The 16,500-nt window shown below is 47.1% G+C and overlaps 2 protein-coding genes across 2 annotated transcripts; one reads left to right on the forward strand and one right to left on the reverse strand.

Moving 5' to 3' along the window:
* Nucleotides 1-625: 625 nt before the first annotated feature.
* Nucleotides 626-2,022, reverse strand: LOC135383010 (uncharacterized). Its single transcript, XM_064612653.1, has 2 exons — nt 1,324-2,022; nt 626-1,267 (listed from the first exon to the last, which is right to left on the reverse strand). The coding sequence occupies exons 1-2, from the start codon at nt 2,020-2,022 to the stop codon at nt 626-628; spliced, it is 1,341 nt and encodes a 446-aa protein (XP_064468723.1).
* A 10,513-nt stretch (nt 2,023-12,535) lies between these two features.
* On the forward strand, nt 12,536-13,225 carry LOC135383026 (uncharacterized). The gene has a single exon (XM_064612661.1). The coding sequence runs from the start codon at nt 12,536-12,538 to the stop codon at nt 13,223-13,225; it is 690 nt and encodes a 229-aa protein (XP_064468731.1).
* The last annotated feature ends 3,275 nt before the right edge of the window (nt 13,226-16,500 follow it).

The following is a 16,500-nucleotide window of genomic DNA, read 5'->3' on the forward strand; positions in this document are numbered from 1 at the left end:
ATTTTTGTACATAGACAACAATGCCGTGAGCGGCCAGGCGTGAGAAGAACAGGCGGAGATGATGTTTGTGCTCTTCTGGAGACGAGCTGGCCACAAGCAAGTCGTCAATGTATGCGAAGACGAAGGGGAGGCCCCTGATTACGCTGTCTATAAAAAGTTGAAACGTTTGGGCCGCATTGCGGAGACCAAATGGCATCCGCGGAAACTCGTACAGCCCAAACGGAGTCGTAATTGCCGTTTTCTTGATGTCTTCAGGGGCGACGGGGATCTGGTGATATGCTTTCATCAGATCGATTTTACTGTAGAGGGTAGTGCCGTGGAGGTTGACCGTGAACCCTTGCAACCGCTGGAGCGGGTGACGGTCAGGCACAGTAACAAGGTTCAGCGCGCGGTAATCACCGCAGGGGCGCCAGTCGCCAGTCTTTTTGGGCACCATGTGCAAAGCGGAGGACCAATTGCTGGAGGAACGTCTGGCTACACCGATGGACAGCATGTGCTCAAATTCCGCCTTTGCAATCTTGAGCTTCTCCGGAGCTAGCTGACGTGCCCGGGTGAAAACAGGTGCTCCGGTGGTCTGTATGTGGTGCACCACATCGTGTGCGACTGGGCGCGACCAATCTGGTGGTTACGTGAGACTTGGGAAGTCCTTGAGGACGGCAGCGTATTGCGAGTGGAGGGCAGAAATGGAGATGCCGCTGAGAGGTCTCGCAGAATGAACGGAGCGGGCCTGAACTGACAGATGGGTGGAGGTATCTATCAGGCGCTTGCGAGCGACGTCCACAGATAAGCCGAAATGGTGTAAGAAGTCGGCGCCCAGGATGGCCTGGCGGACACCGGACACAAGGAAAAGCCAGAGGAACGTTCTGCAAAGGCCCAGATCGAGGGTGGCAGATAGCTGTCGGAAGACGGGAATGCCGGTGTTGTTGACAGCCGTAAGATGGAACATGGCTGGACGACCCTTGTCACTTCCTGAAGCGGGGATCACGCTCACTTCGGCGCCGGTGTCAACGAGGAAGCGAGTCTTTGAGGGCCGGTCAACAACGTAGAATAGTCGGCTGCTAGGCGTGGTGGAGACAGTCGAAGCCGCTAACGGTCTCTGGGCAAGTTTTCCGTCCAAGTAGATGGTCGCGTGCACCGACGGGCCTCGCAGCCGTACCGCTGGTGGTACCAGCAAGGGCCGATGGACTCGTCTTGCAGAGGCCGACGAGGTGAACGGCGTCGACTGGGGGAGCGGGACGCGGAGCGCGGACGATCGCATCGGCGACGCCTGGGCGAAACGGGGTCTGTAGTGGAAGGCGCACGCGATGACACGACAGACGCTACCATGGCGGAGAGGCGTCCAAAATCTTCGCGCAACTGGGCGATGGAGCCGTCAGGCGGAGAAGTTAGCCGGACGTGGGCGGATGGTGAAGACGCCGCGTGGGAAACAGCTGAAGGCAAGGGCGGTACGGCGGGCATGGCTGACATGGACGGATTGGAAACCTCCATCATCTTGTCTGCAAGATCCGCAAGCGCTTGCAATGGCAGAGTCGACGCAGACGCTAGGATCATCTGCACGGTTCTTGGTAAGCGCTGCAGGAAGAGTTGTTTGAGGAGGCTGGCATCGAAGGAGAAGGCTCGCTCGCCAAGCAGCCCCTGCATGTGTCGCAATAGTTCAGATGGACGGCGGTCGCCAAGATCTTCGGAAGACAGGAGCTCTTGGAAGCGCTTGCGTTCCGAAGCCGTGGTTCGCTCGAGGACAGCGGTCTTGAGCGCGTCGTACTGGTTGGCTGCGGATGGAGCGGAAAGGATGTCGACCACTTGGGCGGCAACGTCTTGCGGCAGTGTGCTCACCACATGGCGAAATTTGGTCAGCTGTGATGTTATGCCCCCGAGAGCGAACTGACATTCCTCCTGTAGGAACCATACGCCCGGATTGTGGCTCCAGAAGGGCGGCAGCCGCATGGCGTAGTGCTGAATTGACGACGGCACTGAGGCATCGTCGGAGGCGGAGGAAGTGGTAGGGGCTGGTGGCTGTGCCATGTACGCTGCAACGTTCGGGTCACCAAACTGTAGGGTACAGAAGGACCAGCAGACAAGGCTGAATGCGAAGTGTTTAATGTGGCAGCCAGGCCAACAACTGAAAGAATCGATGGTACGTGCGCTCGATAGAAATCATGCGCGATATACCCGTCGTGACGAAACGTCGATGGCGGCGCTCGTCGTCCATTTCCGTCGGCGGCTATAGGTGGGTATGTAAATGTTTTTCATGTTTACATTCTTGCGCCATAGCCACGGACATGGTGGGGTGCCTGGCAACCTCATTGCAACAAGGCATTTGATGTCTGTACCTGTACGCATACTATGCCAACTATGTGCTATTACTCGGTTGGTCGGTTATACGTTACGTTAAATTGTCACCTACTGTGGAACTGAAGAGCATTAGATAAAAATGAATCCAAGGTACAAAAAAAGGCCGCTGTTTGTTGTCCCTGCAAATATATGTCGTGTCTTCCAAAAACGCATGAAAAATGCGGTCGTATGTTCCACTGGGGTTCCTCTCTGCCTTCTCCAAAAACGAAGCTATCTTAAGCGCCTACGGGCACATTTTATTCAAGGTCTTTAGGAGGCTATCCTTAGTGCCCCAGATGAACAGACCGTAGACACGCATTGTGCTCTGGTGCCCATTGGCCGTTTTGGTTTTGAGGCTACAAATCTGTCGGGTCAAGGCTTTGGGTGCACAGAAAAGACCAGGCAGGCAAGCGAGGCAGGCGGAACGACCAGACGATGCCGCTGTTTTGTATGGCGATTTTGCCATGTGGCAGCCGCAAGAAGCTCAAGCTCCAAGTATCCACATACGAAAGCCTCATTGAAAGTCTTTCGATATTCGTTGATTGCGGTACCTGCAACATACTGGTAAGTAAATTCGTTTGATCCATTCTGCTGTAAAGTCAGCCGCCTGTTCAGCGGTTCATGTGTTTACCCGGTAGTGGCGAACAGTATAACAGTGGAGGCAACGATATGAGATCAGATTTCGGAGAGATGATAGGTGACCTAGCTTATCACATTCTTCCGGCCGCTGCTATCAATACCTTCCCTCGGGCGTGATTCATATACTACACGTGTTCAACGGGGGTCTGGCAATGCCACAAAAAGGCACCGAACGAGCCTACCATTTTTAGATAACATGAAAGTATGCTGCTGCGCACGATGCATTACCTTCCCACTGTGCTCGTTACGCTCGCGATGATAGGAATGATAGGAACCGCATGTACGTCAGACTCCTATCCCCTAGATCTCACTTGTCCCCTCTCACTCAGATCCCTCAGGTCACTCAGATCCCCTAGGGATCTCACTTGTCCGTTTTCGTGTTTCAAGGCGTGTGTCCAGAGAAAAGTTTCTTTGGCGACTAGCTGTCATGATGACAGTGCTAGGCACAAGCCCCCAGAAGACCACCGAGGGCCTACGTGGAATCGGCCTGTGGTCTGTCAGTCCGGCATGGACAGGTTCGTAACACGTACTCCTCATGTCAGTATTTTTCTTCTCGCAGTCTGTTCACGTTCCTGCGTTTCCTCCGTGCCGTTCTAGAGCCTACATTGTGGAACTTAATCGCAGTTCGGATTATGTATCAGTCTGTTTACTACCCTGGTCATAGCTCGCGCGTAATGGTGTTACATTCTAGCCAACAAGTCTTTCACTCCGGCAACGTTTTCCCCATTTGTCTTGGGTGCTAAATGACAATTCTTTCCCAACATGTGTGAAGGTATATGACGACGACGTCAAGGACTACATCGATATCGACGAGCAGGAGCCTGTTCCAGAAGCAGCAAAAATAATGGTGGCCTGGAAACAGATCTCAGACACAGTTCTGACGTCACCAGTGAGTAGATGCTTATTTACAGTTGGGGCTCAGCGCGTTCATTTAAACAAAGTTTATCATTTGTCAGCAATTGCTCCCCAAGTATAGATCACTATTTTCAACTACGCGAAGTTTTGAGAAGTGTTAGGTAGCACGGCGAGCAGTCGATTTGGAAACTTAAAGCGACAGCCCGGACCCTGACGGGCGTTCGGATTCTCCTGCTAAAAGACAGTACTCGAGACCTTTTACCGTATGTCGAACAAATCTGAAAAGCAAACGGTCTTTTGAGAAAATTGAATTTAACCGAATGCGCTGGCCATATCGGACTTCTGTTACAGTTTGGGACAATCAGTGACGTCAGAGCAAGCGCACTTCGCTCCGGCGATTGGACCAGAGGCCGCCCCGTTTATACCCGACGCATAATGTGGTTGGTAGGGAAAGGCCGTTATCTTCAAAAAATGATTAATTTTACGGTGATGGATGGGAGGGAACAAGGGTGGTCAGAAGAGTCACAAGCAAACGTGTGCTGGCGTCCGTTTAGTTCATGGGTTCCGGACTCTCCCTTTGAGCTGTTCAACACCTGATTGATGTAATATACCTCTGTCAGACGGGCACATATATGACCCTTAAACTTACGGCGTTAAGAAATGGCCGTAAGTTACATACGGCCCTAAGCTCTGGGGAGCTGCCAGACGGTATCCGTGAAGGCATTTTGTCGATGACGTCCACGTCCACGACGAGAAGTCTGTGAACGTTGAATGTAATGTAGCGAAATCACGCTTTTTCTTACTGAAAGTTCACGAAAACAACGTTTTGTTGGTATTTTCAAAATACAACAGCAACCTATATTTGCTTTTAAGTGCTTTGGATATTTTTTTTGAGTAGCGTCTAACTGTTTGGATGCAGACGACACAGTGCGATGCCGCATGCAGTGGTTCGAGGGTGTAACTACGAACGTAGCTGTACAGATGGAATAAGAAGCGAAGCAAAGTGCAAAAACGCCAGAAAAACACGAAAAACAAAAGATGACAATATTACGTCGGGTAAAAAGCATTTTATTTCGAGATGAATTAAATTTGCTAAATCCTGTTTATGGTGTACTTGGTAACGAGGCTTGGGCAGTTTCGATGGAATGCCGTAGACTGTCTTGCGGGAACGCCGTTGCCCTTCTACCTCAGTTTTGTCGCAAAGGCATTATTGCTGACCGTCTGGTATGCATTTACGACAGTGACCGTTAAGGCCGTATATGTACCCGTCTGACAGGGGTAATACTTTCACGTCTACCTTCAATTTTTCGTGTTCGCCATCATTCGCGCGTTTTGTTTGTTTTCGAAGTATTTTCATTTACTCCCGGCATACTGTGCGGCGCACTTCGTAGTAAGTTTAGACAAACTTCGGAAGCGCTTTGTTTTAGTAAAAAAAAAGAATGCGGTTCAGACGGCAATTTCAAAAACTCAACAAATATCATAAATTAGCACTTTATCGAAGCTGCATCAAGAGACGGGTGAAGTCCAACACCGTCGACCTTATAATATTCTACCAAATCACTTTCTAGTTAGAATTTTTTGTACGTTTCGTGAAACAATGTTTCAAGACTTCTATATTCCCAGTATTTCATTTCATATTTACGAGGTCTTATGGGATTTATGTTTATCCAGGTGCCAACTGAGGTCACAAATATCACAGAGTCAAACTGTGACTTATCATTCACTGTCCAAGCACCTCGGTAAGTAAATACTCAAGACATAATTGTGCCTATATGCAACTCACTCCCACGTTTGAAAGAACATGAGCAGACACACTCGAACGAGACACTATGCCTAGTATCACTCGCCTACCAGGGGATTTCTTCTGTTCATTTTTCTTTTTCTTTTTTTTGCACAAGAGTAATCCAGAAATTACTCTTGGTGTATGTGATGTTCATATACACTCGTTCTTTCAATGGGGTCCACGGTAGTTTGGTCGCTTCTAGCTCATTTTATCATGTCCTTCTTCCTATCGTTTAGAACACGGAAAAATACCATTAATGAAAGTGGCAGTGCATTATCTGTAAACATATTAATAACTATATAAATAACGCCCTGAGCGAGCAAAATTTAAAAGATCACGGGTAACGTGTACTGCCTGATTCGACCTCAGTTTTTTATGTTGCAATTCCGGCTGGTGACGTGAACCTGTTGGCCGTATTATCGCAAATCTCAGATACATGTGCTACGAAACTATGTGTCGCTGATGACGTGGTTGTAAACGTTGCAACTACTTTTGTAGGGCTGGTCGAAGGGCGAAAGCACACATACCAGACTCATAGATAGAATGTTCTATATTGTACGCGGATTTGAATATGCGCTGCCACCATCCATGCGGATAATCGTAATTCTCCGGCCATTCATTTCCTTCTTGTATGCACAAAACAGTAACCCAAAATGTGGCATTGACCTCCCTGCGCCAGCATACCGGAACTAAGTCCCGCTTCCGGTATAAAGTCCTGACACGCAAATGGTGGGGGCTTGTATATGAAGCGTATTAAAATGTCAGATCATTTGATTTTATCAATGATAAAACGATGCTATGCTGACTTTCTATAAAACCGTTAAGCTGAACGATATCCTATGCAGGTGGTCTTGTTCCAGTGCGACATGCTGTACTTTAGAAACTTCACTTTCAACCAACGTCAGTCACTACGCGCACCTTTTTCTTTTTGTACGAATTTGCTTCCCGATCCCACGTTTCGTGAATAAGACTTCTTTCTTCAAGACCCCTACGACTATAAGAAAGTACTCTTCCCCTCCTTTGGGTCGTACGATCGAATTCTGAACACCGGGAAGCCTATAAGCCGTAAAGTTCGCAGATTTATTGTCTGTGAACTGTTTCAAGCATGCGTTAAAGTCACATGGCAAGTTCTTCCAAATTCTACTGTCCACCACACAATTCAGCATGCCAACATCTGCACTATTTTCTTCTCTGTAGGTCCCCTTCACAGAGACTGTATCATCGCATAATTGAATAGCTGCTCACGAAGCACCCACACTTGAAGGACCATTTGGGAGATGGCATGGTACCCTGCATCCTTTTGTTTGTCACTCTGTCCTTCCATGGCAGTTTCCATTCCCTCTTGTTTCTTTACTCCTTTACTTATTGTGCGTGCTTCCTCCCCTGTTTCTTCTATTTCGCCCTAGGAATAGACGACCAGTGGTCTGACCTGCCTTTCCTGTTTTATTCAGCACATATCCCCCCCTCTCATACTAAGATGAAACCAGTGTTGCAATACTTCATACTTTTGGTTCACTTGTTCTGATCTCTTTTCAGGGGAGCTGGAAGGAAGGCCTTCGTAGGAAATTTAAAAATCAAAGACGGAAGCTTCAAGGTGACATACCGATCCTCACAAAAATGCGGGAGCGACACACGGCGAAAAGGAGGGCTGTAGAAGCTGCTGGGCAGTCGCCTAAAGTTCTGCACCTTTTGGTGGGACCAACATCGTGTTATTCCACAGATGCCTCGTATGGCTTTCTTTTCAGCATGCGGACCACCTTGTGCTTCAGGGGGAAACAGAGGAAACCGTCGTGCAGCATAGGCAATGGCTTGCCACAACGGTACCCTCTGTCGAGTCTCCTGCCTACCGAGAAAGACTTCTCGTAACAGCCCAAGCTCGTCATGAGCACATCAAAGCACTAACAGTGGATGAAGCTCTGCGTGTTTACCCCTTCCTGAAAGATGGTATGCCATGCCCTCTGTTCCGCATGCAAGTCAGCTCGGCAGTGACATGTAGATTGTTCGCAATGGCAACACTAACACTGGCTCACCTGATTTCATTCCGTGGTCCCTGTGCTTTTCTCATTCAACTGCCCTAGGTCACAATGTGGTCAACTAATTCAATTTCTCTCTGACAGCTCCTTCTGGAGTTCGAGGTGTTGTACCAAAGAAATCTTCTTCCCCGTCTGGAGTTCGAGGTGTTGTACCAAAGAAATCTTCTTCCCTTTCTGGAAGAAGGGTTCCAGCGCATGGTTGAGCTCATCAAGGAGCACGGCTCAGAGGATGAGGTCCTTCTCGTCACGGACAGCATGGGTCAGTTTGTTTGCAGCTGCCATTTGTTCCAGTCTTGATTTCGTGTACTTTTATTTCAGAAGACACCAGCGAAGTGGGACTCAAAATAGTTGCAGCCAGGTGTAAAGAAGAGCTCTCCATCTTCATAACAGAGGTGGGTGTTCCTTCATCGTGTATGATTATATACTTACTATACGCATACACATTTCAGAAGGAAGACATGACCCTCTCTCCTGTGTTACGACGACAAGATGGAATCATCAGTCTCTTTGTTGATGCTGAGCCTGTCTGCGACTGCTCCTCCATGCTTCTCGGTCTGTCATCACTGTTCTCGGCCTACTGGATCTTCCACGTCAGATACCCCCCCAAAAAAAAGGTGCTGACACTCTCACCTTCATTGAAAGGGCAATCTTGAAATTGTCCGTCACCAAGCCGCGGTCAAAGTGTGTAGACCTCCTGCACTTTTTTCATGCTCTGGACAAATAAAATTCCAGGCAAACATGTATTCTGTGTCTGTGTAACTGTCAGAATTAAGATTAGAGTGTTAGTGGCATAAGGGCTTTATTCGTGCCTAATATAAGCCCTGTAAAGAGTATGTGCGATGCCACCTTTGTGATACCTTGGGGCATTTCTTTCTATGCTGGTGGGTGTAAATAATTATACCTGAGGTTTATTTTTTTGCACATTAGGGCAGGTATCAGATTATACCTTAGGATACATTATGCGCACCTTTACTAAAGTGCAAATTGTGCTCCCCGGGTATATTCTTTGCACCGTATGGCAGGTATCGCATTATCCCTTGAAGTATATTATGTGCACCCTTGGGAAGGTGTACATTCGGCACCTCTGGGTATATTTTTTGCACCCTATGGCAGGTATCACATTATCCCTTGGAGTATATTATGTGCACCTTCGGTAAGGTATATATTCTGCACCTAGCGGTATAATTTCTGCACCCAGAGGTATATACATCGATACCTTGGTTGGGGGCTATATTTTGATACCTTAATTGAAGGTATACGCTTTAACCCTTTTGGGGGATGCGCCACAGGACAAGCCATTTCTACCTCTAGGGGTATAAAAATGACTGACAATGCACTTCTCAACCTCTGTGCTTGGCCGTGCCATGTGAATGTGAAAAATTGCATGTGCATGCCTTGCACCAGGTTGTTTCGTCGAATTAGCCCCCCCTATGTTGTTCATTTTCTGTCTCCTGAAATCATTTCTGCTGTTACACTTCTCAACCTCTGTGCATGGCCGTGCCATGTGAACGGGAAAAATTGCATTTGCATACCTTGCACCGGTAACATTTTTCAGTGTCCATTCTCCAGAAGTAACTTTTCTTGTTGGTGAATATATCATTTTTGTATAATTATATTGCTGTGCCTGTGCTGAGTGCCCCCACTCTCCATTTACCTAGCAAATTTTTCTACCTATTTTACTGATTGCTACCAGTAAAAAATGTCAATCATTTGTCCAGCAAGGATCAATCGACACGTGAAAACCTCAGTCAATCAAAACACTGTCAACCAATTGTCAACAACAGGTCAATTGACATTTACTGATTTCTGTCAATAAAATATAAATGGAAGTAGGATGTCAATAGAGTCAGTCGAAAGTCAGTCATCTGCCAATACGAAGTCAATTTTCATTTTTGTATTTGTGGAATTGGTTATAACCAATTCCACTTGGTTGTCTAGCGCAAAGAGGACGTACGCGGCACACTTAAAACAGTTACTTTGTTATAATATGTGCCCCGTGTACCTACACTGTTTGGGTTGCGCTTTGATTACGTTTAGGAGTGGCATATTACGCAAAGTATTGAAGTTTCGTTTCAAGCACACCTTCCGTCATGACCTCCACCACCAGCACCTGCTGTTTCTAAAGTGTAGAAGCATACACACACCCCTAAAGCAGTTGTGAATGATCTGAATCTAAAACACGAAACTTCGCTACACGATACACGGTCCTGGCCAACCATCAGTTCGAATGATGTGGTCCACTCTCCTGGTCTGTTTCAAAATGGTATCAGCACACCTTTCTGTGACACTTTGCATTCATGTAAACGGTCAGAAAAAGACGTGTAACCCATTTGTTCCTGAAATCACGAGGAATGACGGCATTATAATTAGGGCCGTGCGAATAGTATAAATGTCGTATATGAATCGAATAATGACATCAAGTAACCCTGTTTACTGTAATGTACACATACAACCACGTTTCGATAATCACGTAAATGTGTAGGGAACATGATGGAAAGTAACGGTTTAGAGGCTGTAACGCAAACAGACAAACACAACACAAGCCTCAAGGTGCCTAAGAACATGAACAATTAAATTCGATTACTCAATAATTCAAATATGTAGACAAGCGTCAACTATGAAAGGATAAGGAAAAGGTTGTCACTATCACAAGACAATTTACAGTGCTACAGCTTCAGGTGTACCGCACTCACTGTAAAGTTCCTCAATGGCAGACAATGTATTTAGCAGAGTTGAGGAGGTTACTCGGCAAAAGGAACTCGTTACAAGTTACATTACTGTGCAAAAAATTGAAAGTTAAGTTGCTAAGTTGCTAAGTTTCTAACGAAGTTACACGTAATGAAAATGATCTTGGAGTTCCTAAGATACTTTGGAAAAATAACGAGTTATTTGTATGTTACTTGCTACCTAATATGGACTTTCTAATCCACGACTTGTCGAAAAGTCAACTGCGCATGCGCGATCGTGATACTCTCGACACCAGGGGATGCGGGAGCACTGTGCTTCACTTTGGTTGGGAAACATGGTTCTCGCATGCGAATAGGCTGTGAATAGGTGAACGAGATGCCAGTGCATTGTGTCGCTTTTGGCTGCACGAACTATTATCGGGGAGGCGCAGAAAATACCGTGGGCTTTTTCCGATTCCCATCTGCAAGGTTACATCCCCGGAAACGTCTTTTGTGGGTCCAAGCCGTGAAGAGACAGGAGCCTGATGGCACGCCGTGGCAGCCAAACGCTCACTCGCGGATATGTGGTGCCCATTTCATTACAGGTAATTAATCGCACTTTTCATGTCTGAAGTACTCACGGACAAAAACTTGAGCAATGTTTTCTGCCATAATTATAAGGGAGCCCGTCAACGACAGAAGGGCACCCGGATTTCGTGCCGAGCGTTTTCACCTACAGGAAAAGGCCGGCTCAAACACTTCACCGCTACACCCGCTGGAAGAAACTAAGTAGACGCGCATCAGGTAACCACGAAAACAATTTTCATCCCATTTCGTAAGTTGGTTGTGATTGTCCGGTTAATCGCGCGAAAAAAATATCAAAACGCGTGATGAATGCGTGATGACGAGATTGAGAATTCATTCAGTGGTCATGTAAGGTCGCCAGATGGACAAGCAAATGAGGCAGGAAGCAGTACAGAGATTACAAAGCATTAAAAGATAATAAAGGTTATAACAAGCACAGGCTATAATCAGTATGACACTGCAACATTTTTGTGGGTACGCACAGCTTACCGGTTCTGAGATGGCTCCATAGAGAAGACAAAAATTGTGATGAAGGAAAAATAAGAGATGGCGTGATCTAGTATTGTTGTTGGAAAAGTCTCGTCAGATTGTGTTTCGATGTTCACGTATTGCCATAGCTACTCCTGGAGCATGGGACATCTCTTGTGTGACGTGCAACAATGAGGAGCATGCTTCAACTGTTGGTTGTAGTCCTAGCCGTGCATGCATGTAGGGCAGTGTAATAGTCACAGGAAGTCAGTGCAATGATACTCGTTTGTCTTAATTTCATTTACCCAGACAGTGGCGCTGCAACATCGACAGAGGGTCACGGTAGCCGACAGAATATTGACAGGGAAAGTCACCGAAATAATGACCGCTTAAGTAACCCACGGGGTAGCCAGGCCAGTGAGGAAGACAGTGGGAACACAATCAGCGTGCAAGTGACAGGCATCATTGAGGACACAGTTAGGTGTAGCACCCCGGCTACTGATGCCAATGTCCCTAGCCAGTCCGAAAAAAACTCCAGACAGGGCACAGATAACATTAATGCACAGTACCAGGACACTGTTGCCATGTGCGTTTTGGAAGCCCCTTGGGAGCCATTGGTTAATCGACCAGCCATCGACAATGACGTGGTCAACCTCAGTGACCCAAACCCAAGTGAAGGCACAATAAGCGTGGGTGACCGTGGTAAGGTGTTGAAATGGTGTAGTGTAGTGAAAACGTCCTCCCTGCTGCATTTCTTTGCTTTTCCTGCTGCACAAACCTCAGACAATATGCTCTCTATTTCAGATCCTCATCAGCCCTGTTCATCATGAACTGCGGTTGTCAACAGAGATGCTGCGGAGAAGATTGCATCAATGCAAAAAGAGATGGAGGAGTTAAAGGCACAGGTGTTATACATGGAATGCAGCCTGGAGAAAGCCAAGTCACAGCTTTTGAATGTGGACCTTATCAGAGGATCAACAGACGATGCCATGTTCTACACTGGCCTTCCAAGCTTTGAAGCGTTTACAAGTCTGTTTCGGTACCTCCACCGGGATGCCAGCAAGATGACGTACTGGGGACTCTGCAACCGTAAAGAAAATGAGACACGAGGCAAGCTGAAGGAGACCGAGCTTATTGACGAATTTTTTATGGTTCTTGTCCGCCTGAGGACTGGCATGCCTGGTAGGGAAGTTGCACGGAATTTCATGCTATCAGAGGGCCATTTCAGTCGTATATTTGCAACATGGATCAATTTTCTTGTCCATAAGCTCAAAGCAATAACAACCTTTCCAACAGTGGAGAATATAAAGCCGTATTTGCCCAAGTCCTTTCAAGGTTTTGAGAACACTCGGCTGGTACTGGATGCCACTGAAATTCGTATTCAGAAACCGTCCTCCCTGAATGTGAAGAGACGAACGTTTTCAACATATAAGCATTACAATACCTACAAAGCTGTAATTGGTTGCACACCCGATGGGTATATTGCCTTCGTGTCAAAGCTGTGGGGTGGATCTGTTTCTGATAGTCTTGTGGTGGAGGAGAGCGGCATCTTGGACCAACTCCAACCAGGTGATGGGATCATGGTAGATAAAGGATTCGTGTTCCCTGCAATGCCACCACGCATTACATTGTACAGACCGCCATATCGTCAGAGTCACGAACCCCAGATGAGTTGTGCTGACGTTATAGAAACAAGACGTGTGGCGTGTGCCAGGGTGCATGTTGAGAGGGCCATTCGCAGAGTAAAGGCTTTCCATATCCTTGATAGGCCATTCCCAATATCTATGATTGATATTGCAGAGCAAGTATTTCATGTATGCTGTTTCCTTAGCAATTTTCGCCTGCCGCTTATAGCTGATCACTAACTGGATCTGCTAACTGCATGTTTTGTACATATTGCACAGCAAATTGTTGTTCACCAAATACAAATTTTGCAACATACTCCTACAATGTCTCCAGTGTTGCTTTTATGGATGTGGGTTTACTCACAGTCATGTTCGTTTAACAAGAGGCATGTAACTGCTAGGTTAGATCAACTGAGGAGCAGAAAACTGCATTGTGATTAGTTACTGGCATTGCGCATAAATTCAATAGACAGATAAGTTGCGTAGGTTAAAGCATTTATTCCATCTTCTTTATTTTAAATTTCAGACCACGACCTTGCTCACACATGTAGTAGCCATTCTTCCATTGTGTGTATGACACATACTGTCCCTTTATGTACAGTTTTCCTAATCTTCTCACACGCTGCGTTAAAAGCTCGGGAACCAAAGCGTGTTTCGCAAAATGCAGTAGTGCAGGGAGCACTTCTGTCTCCCAAAACGTAACGTCAAAAAAGATTCTTTCAATGCTAATTGACCTCCCTGTGCTTCCGGCATTGGTCCATATGACAAAGTCGCACCATGTTGTTCCTGTGACTCCCATCTGACCCTGAACCTGATAGTAATATGCGTGGTCCCTGCGCAGCTGTACCTCTCCATTTACCAGCGTGCAACAAAAGGTTTTGTCTGCACAGGCCTCTATAGCTGTAAGTCCAATCTTGGAAAATGGGCATTTTACCTCTAACAGCCCCACATCTGACTGTTCCCTGACTATACGGTCAGGTGAGGCTGCTATGAAAGGGTACAGTGAGTGAACATGCAGACCAGTGCTGTGGACAGAAACATTGCGGTCTTGAGCAGCCATAAGTTCACAATAAGCACGAACAGCGACAGACTCATTCCTTCTCCCATAGGCAATTGCCTCTGAATAAGCAGAGTCTTTGGGGTACAGCAGCTGCTTCAATAGTCCATCGGGGGTGCGGCACTTGACAATTCGTTTGAACAGTGAAGATGTCAGGCGCCCGATTCTCTCCTTGTGCCACTCCTTGTTTTCGGACTGATTCATGGTTTGCAGTGTGATCCGATTCCTCTCCTCGTCTGTCAATGGCCTCAGGAACCGTTGAAACTCTTTGCTGATCAGTACAGCACCTTCCGTGCTGAGGTTGGCATCGTCACTGATGGGCAGAGATGGCTTCTTGGGTACAACGGCATCCTTGTTTGGGGCGGCATGCCGAAAGCACAGCATAGACGGGTGGTGGTCTCCCATGTCTTCAAGCAGGTCTTTGTATGCATCAGTTTCGCTATCCCGCTGTTCTTCACATGGGTTGTAAATACGCCTCCTGCATTCCCTTGCTGGCTTGTGTACCAAGTGTTTTTGGAAATGTATTTCCTGCAGTGGTCTTGGAGAAGGGACTTTCTTCCCTGCAAAATGTTTTAATGAATAATGAGATGATGCTCACATGAATAAAACATGTTTGGAAGTATTAGACTTATTTGTATCGTCCCTCCGCTATTGCTGGGCCGCCTGCAGTGGCATACCGTAAAAGTTGTTAATTTCGCGGTCCTAATAACTCGCGAATCTAACTATTGTTAGTGAGTCTGCGACAGCTTTTCGTAGAAATCTTCAACGGTGGATTTGCCACAGAATGCTCTATTAAATCACAGTGCGTTTTCAAGGCGAACCTCTTGATGGTTGCCTGCTGTTGGTCGCTATTTCAATGTCTTCCTTTTTTTTTATGTCTGTAACAGTATTTCGAGGGACTTTAAATTCGCGAAAAAGTTTCGATCGCGAAATTCACGAAAATTAGGTCCTCGCGAAAATTTATACTTTTACAGTATACAGCAAGCGTTCTTTATCACCAGCAAAAGTTGTGTAAGCCAGTGAAGCAACGTGATAAAGACGACGACCCCAGGCTTTTAGTCAATTTTCAACAGCAAGCAAGCGTGTACAAACCTTGTGAGGGCACAATCCAAGCGCACGGGAGAGCCGTGCATGTTCTCACTCCAGACTGTGCTGCATCTGCTACGAAAAACAGAACAGCAGCCACGTGATGGCAAGTTTCGCTGAGCCTGCAATAAGCAAATGTCACCATCACGAATTCGCGCACTACTAATGAACGAACGGATGCACAACTTACCCTGCTACGCACTGGCAGTGAGCCCCACCGATTCGTCCATCCTCCTTCTTGTACCATGCAGACTCAGTGTAGAAGCCTTTTCTCATCGACGGCGTACAGGTAGCCCTTAGTAGCCCAAAACGAGAGTTCTCAGTCTCTTCATTCAGCATCACGTTGCGGACGAAACCTTCTTCTTTGAATGCCCAGCCGCGATGTACTTGCCGAAGAGAACACGAGGTGCGACCTAAATATCGCCAAATTTCGTCCTCGGTGACTTTTTTGCAGCGTGAAAGGTCCTGTCGCCATCCTAGACTATTGAAGGGAAAAGGGACCCAATCCTCGCAGATCATTGCACGTCCAAAGCGACACCGCATGCACTGAACCAACAGAATGTACACAACGCGCAACCCCTTTCAACAGGCTTATTTTCCAACCAATATACCCTCGAGGTTACCCTTAGGTTCCATTAGTTGCCTTCTACGCACATATTGTATGATTGCGCCAAGTTTTAGACTTAGCAACTTGATTGATGCCCTCTAGAACGCTAATGCCGCCACTGGTACGCAGTGCCCTCTGTTATAAATACGCAGCTCGTCAATAAGATCAACGTCATCTCAGTCCCTAACGTACGACCAAAACAGAATATTATTTATTCATGCATACTTCAGCCTTGTCAAGGCTATGGCAGGAGCAGGCTTGAATGATACAGAAAATCCTTCATAGGAATAGTCCTGTTAGCACCAGACAAGGTCACCTACGTGGCGCTCCGCAATTTGGACGACGCATCCCTTTTGGCGCTCTTAGAGGTTTATAACACGTCATGGAGGGATGGGCAGGTCCCTGCTGCGTGGAAGGAGGCACGTGTAGTCCCGGTCCTGAAACCGGGGAAACAACCCTCTGATCTGGCGTCTTTCCGACCCGTGAGTCTCATCAGCTGCTTAGGCAAGGTTCTTGAACGTATGATACTGCACAGGCTCGAGTGGTGGCTGGAGCGAAGATCTGTTTTTCCTCAGGAAATGGCGGGTTTCCGCAGGCACCGTGACTCCATGCATTCAGTGCTCGATTTAGTCTCTTCGGTCGAAGAAGCGAAGGCGCGAAGACAAATAGCGATGGCTGTCTTCCTGGACATCAAACGGGCGTACGATTCCGTAAGCGATCCTTGTGTTATTCATGGGTTGTCGCAGGCACAGGTGCCTCATAGGG

The sequence above is a fragment of the Ornithodoros turicata genome, chromosome 2, assembly GCF_037126465.1.
Source record: "Ornithodoros turicata isolate Travis chromosome 2, ASM3712646v1, whole genome shotgun sequence".
NCBI lineage: Eukaryota > Metazoa > Arthropoda > Arachnida > Ixodida > Argasidae > Ornithodoros > Ornithodoros turicata.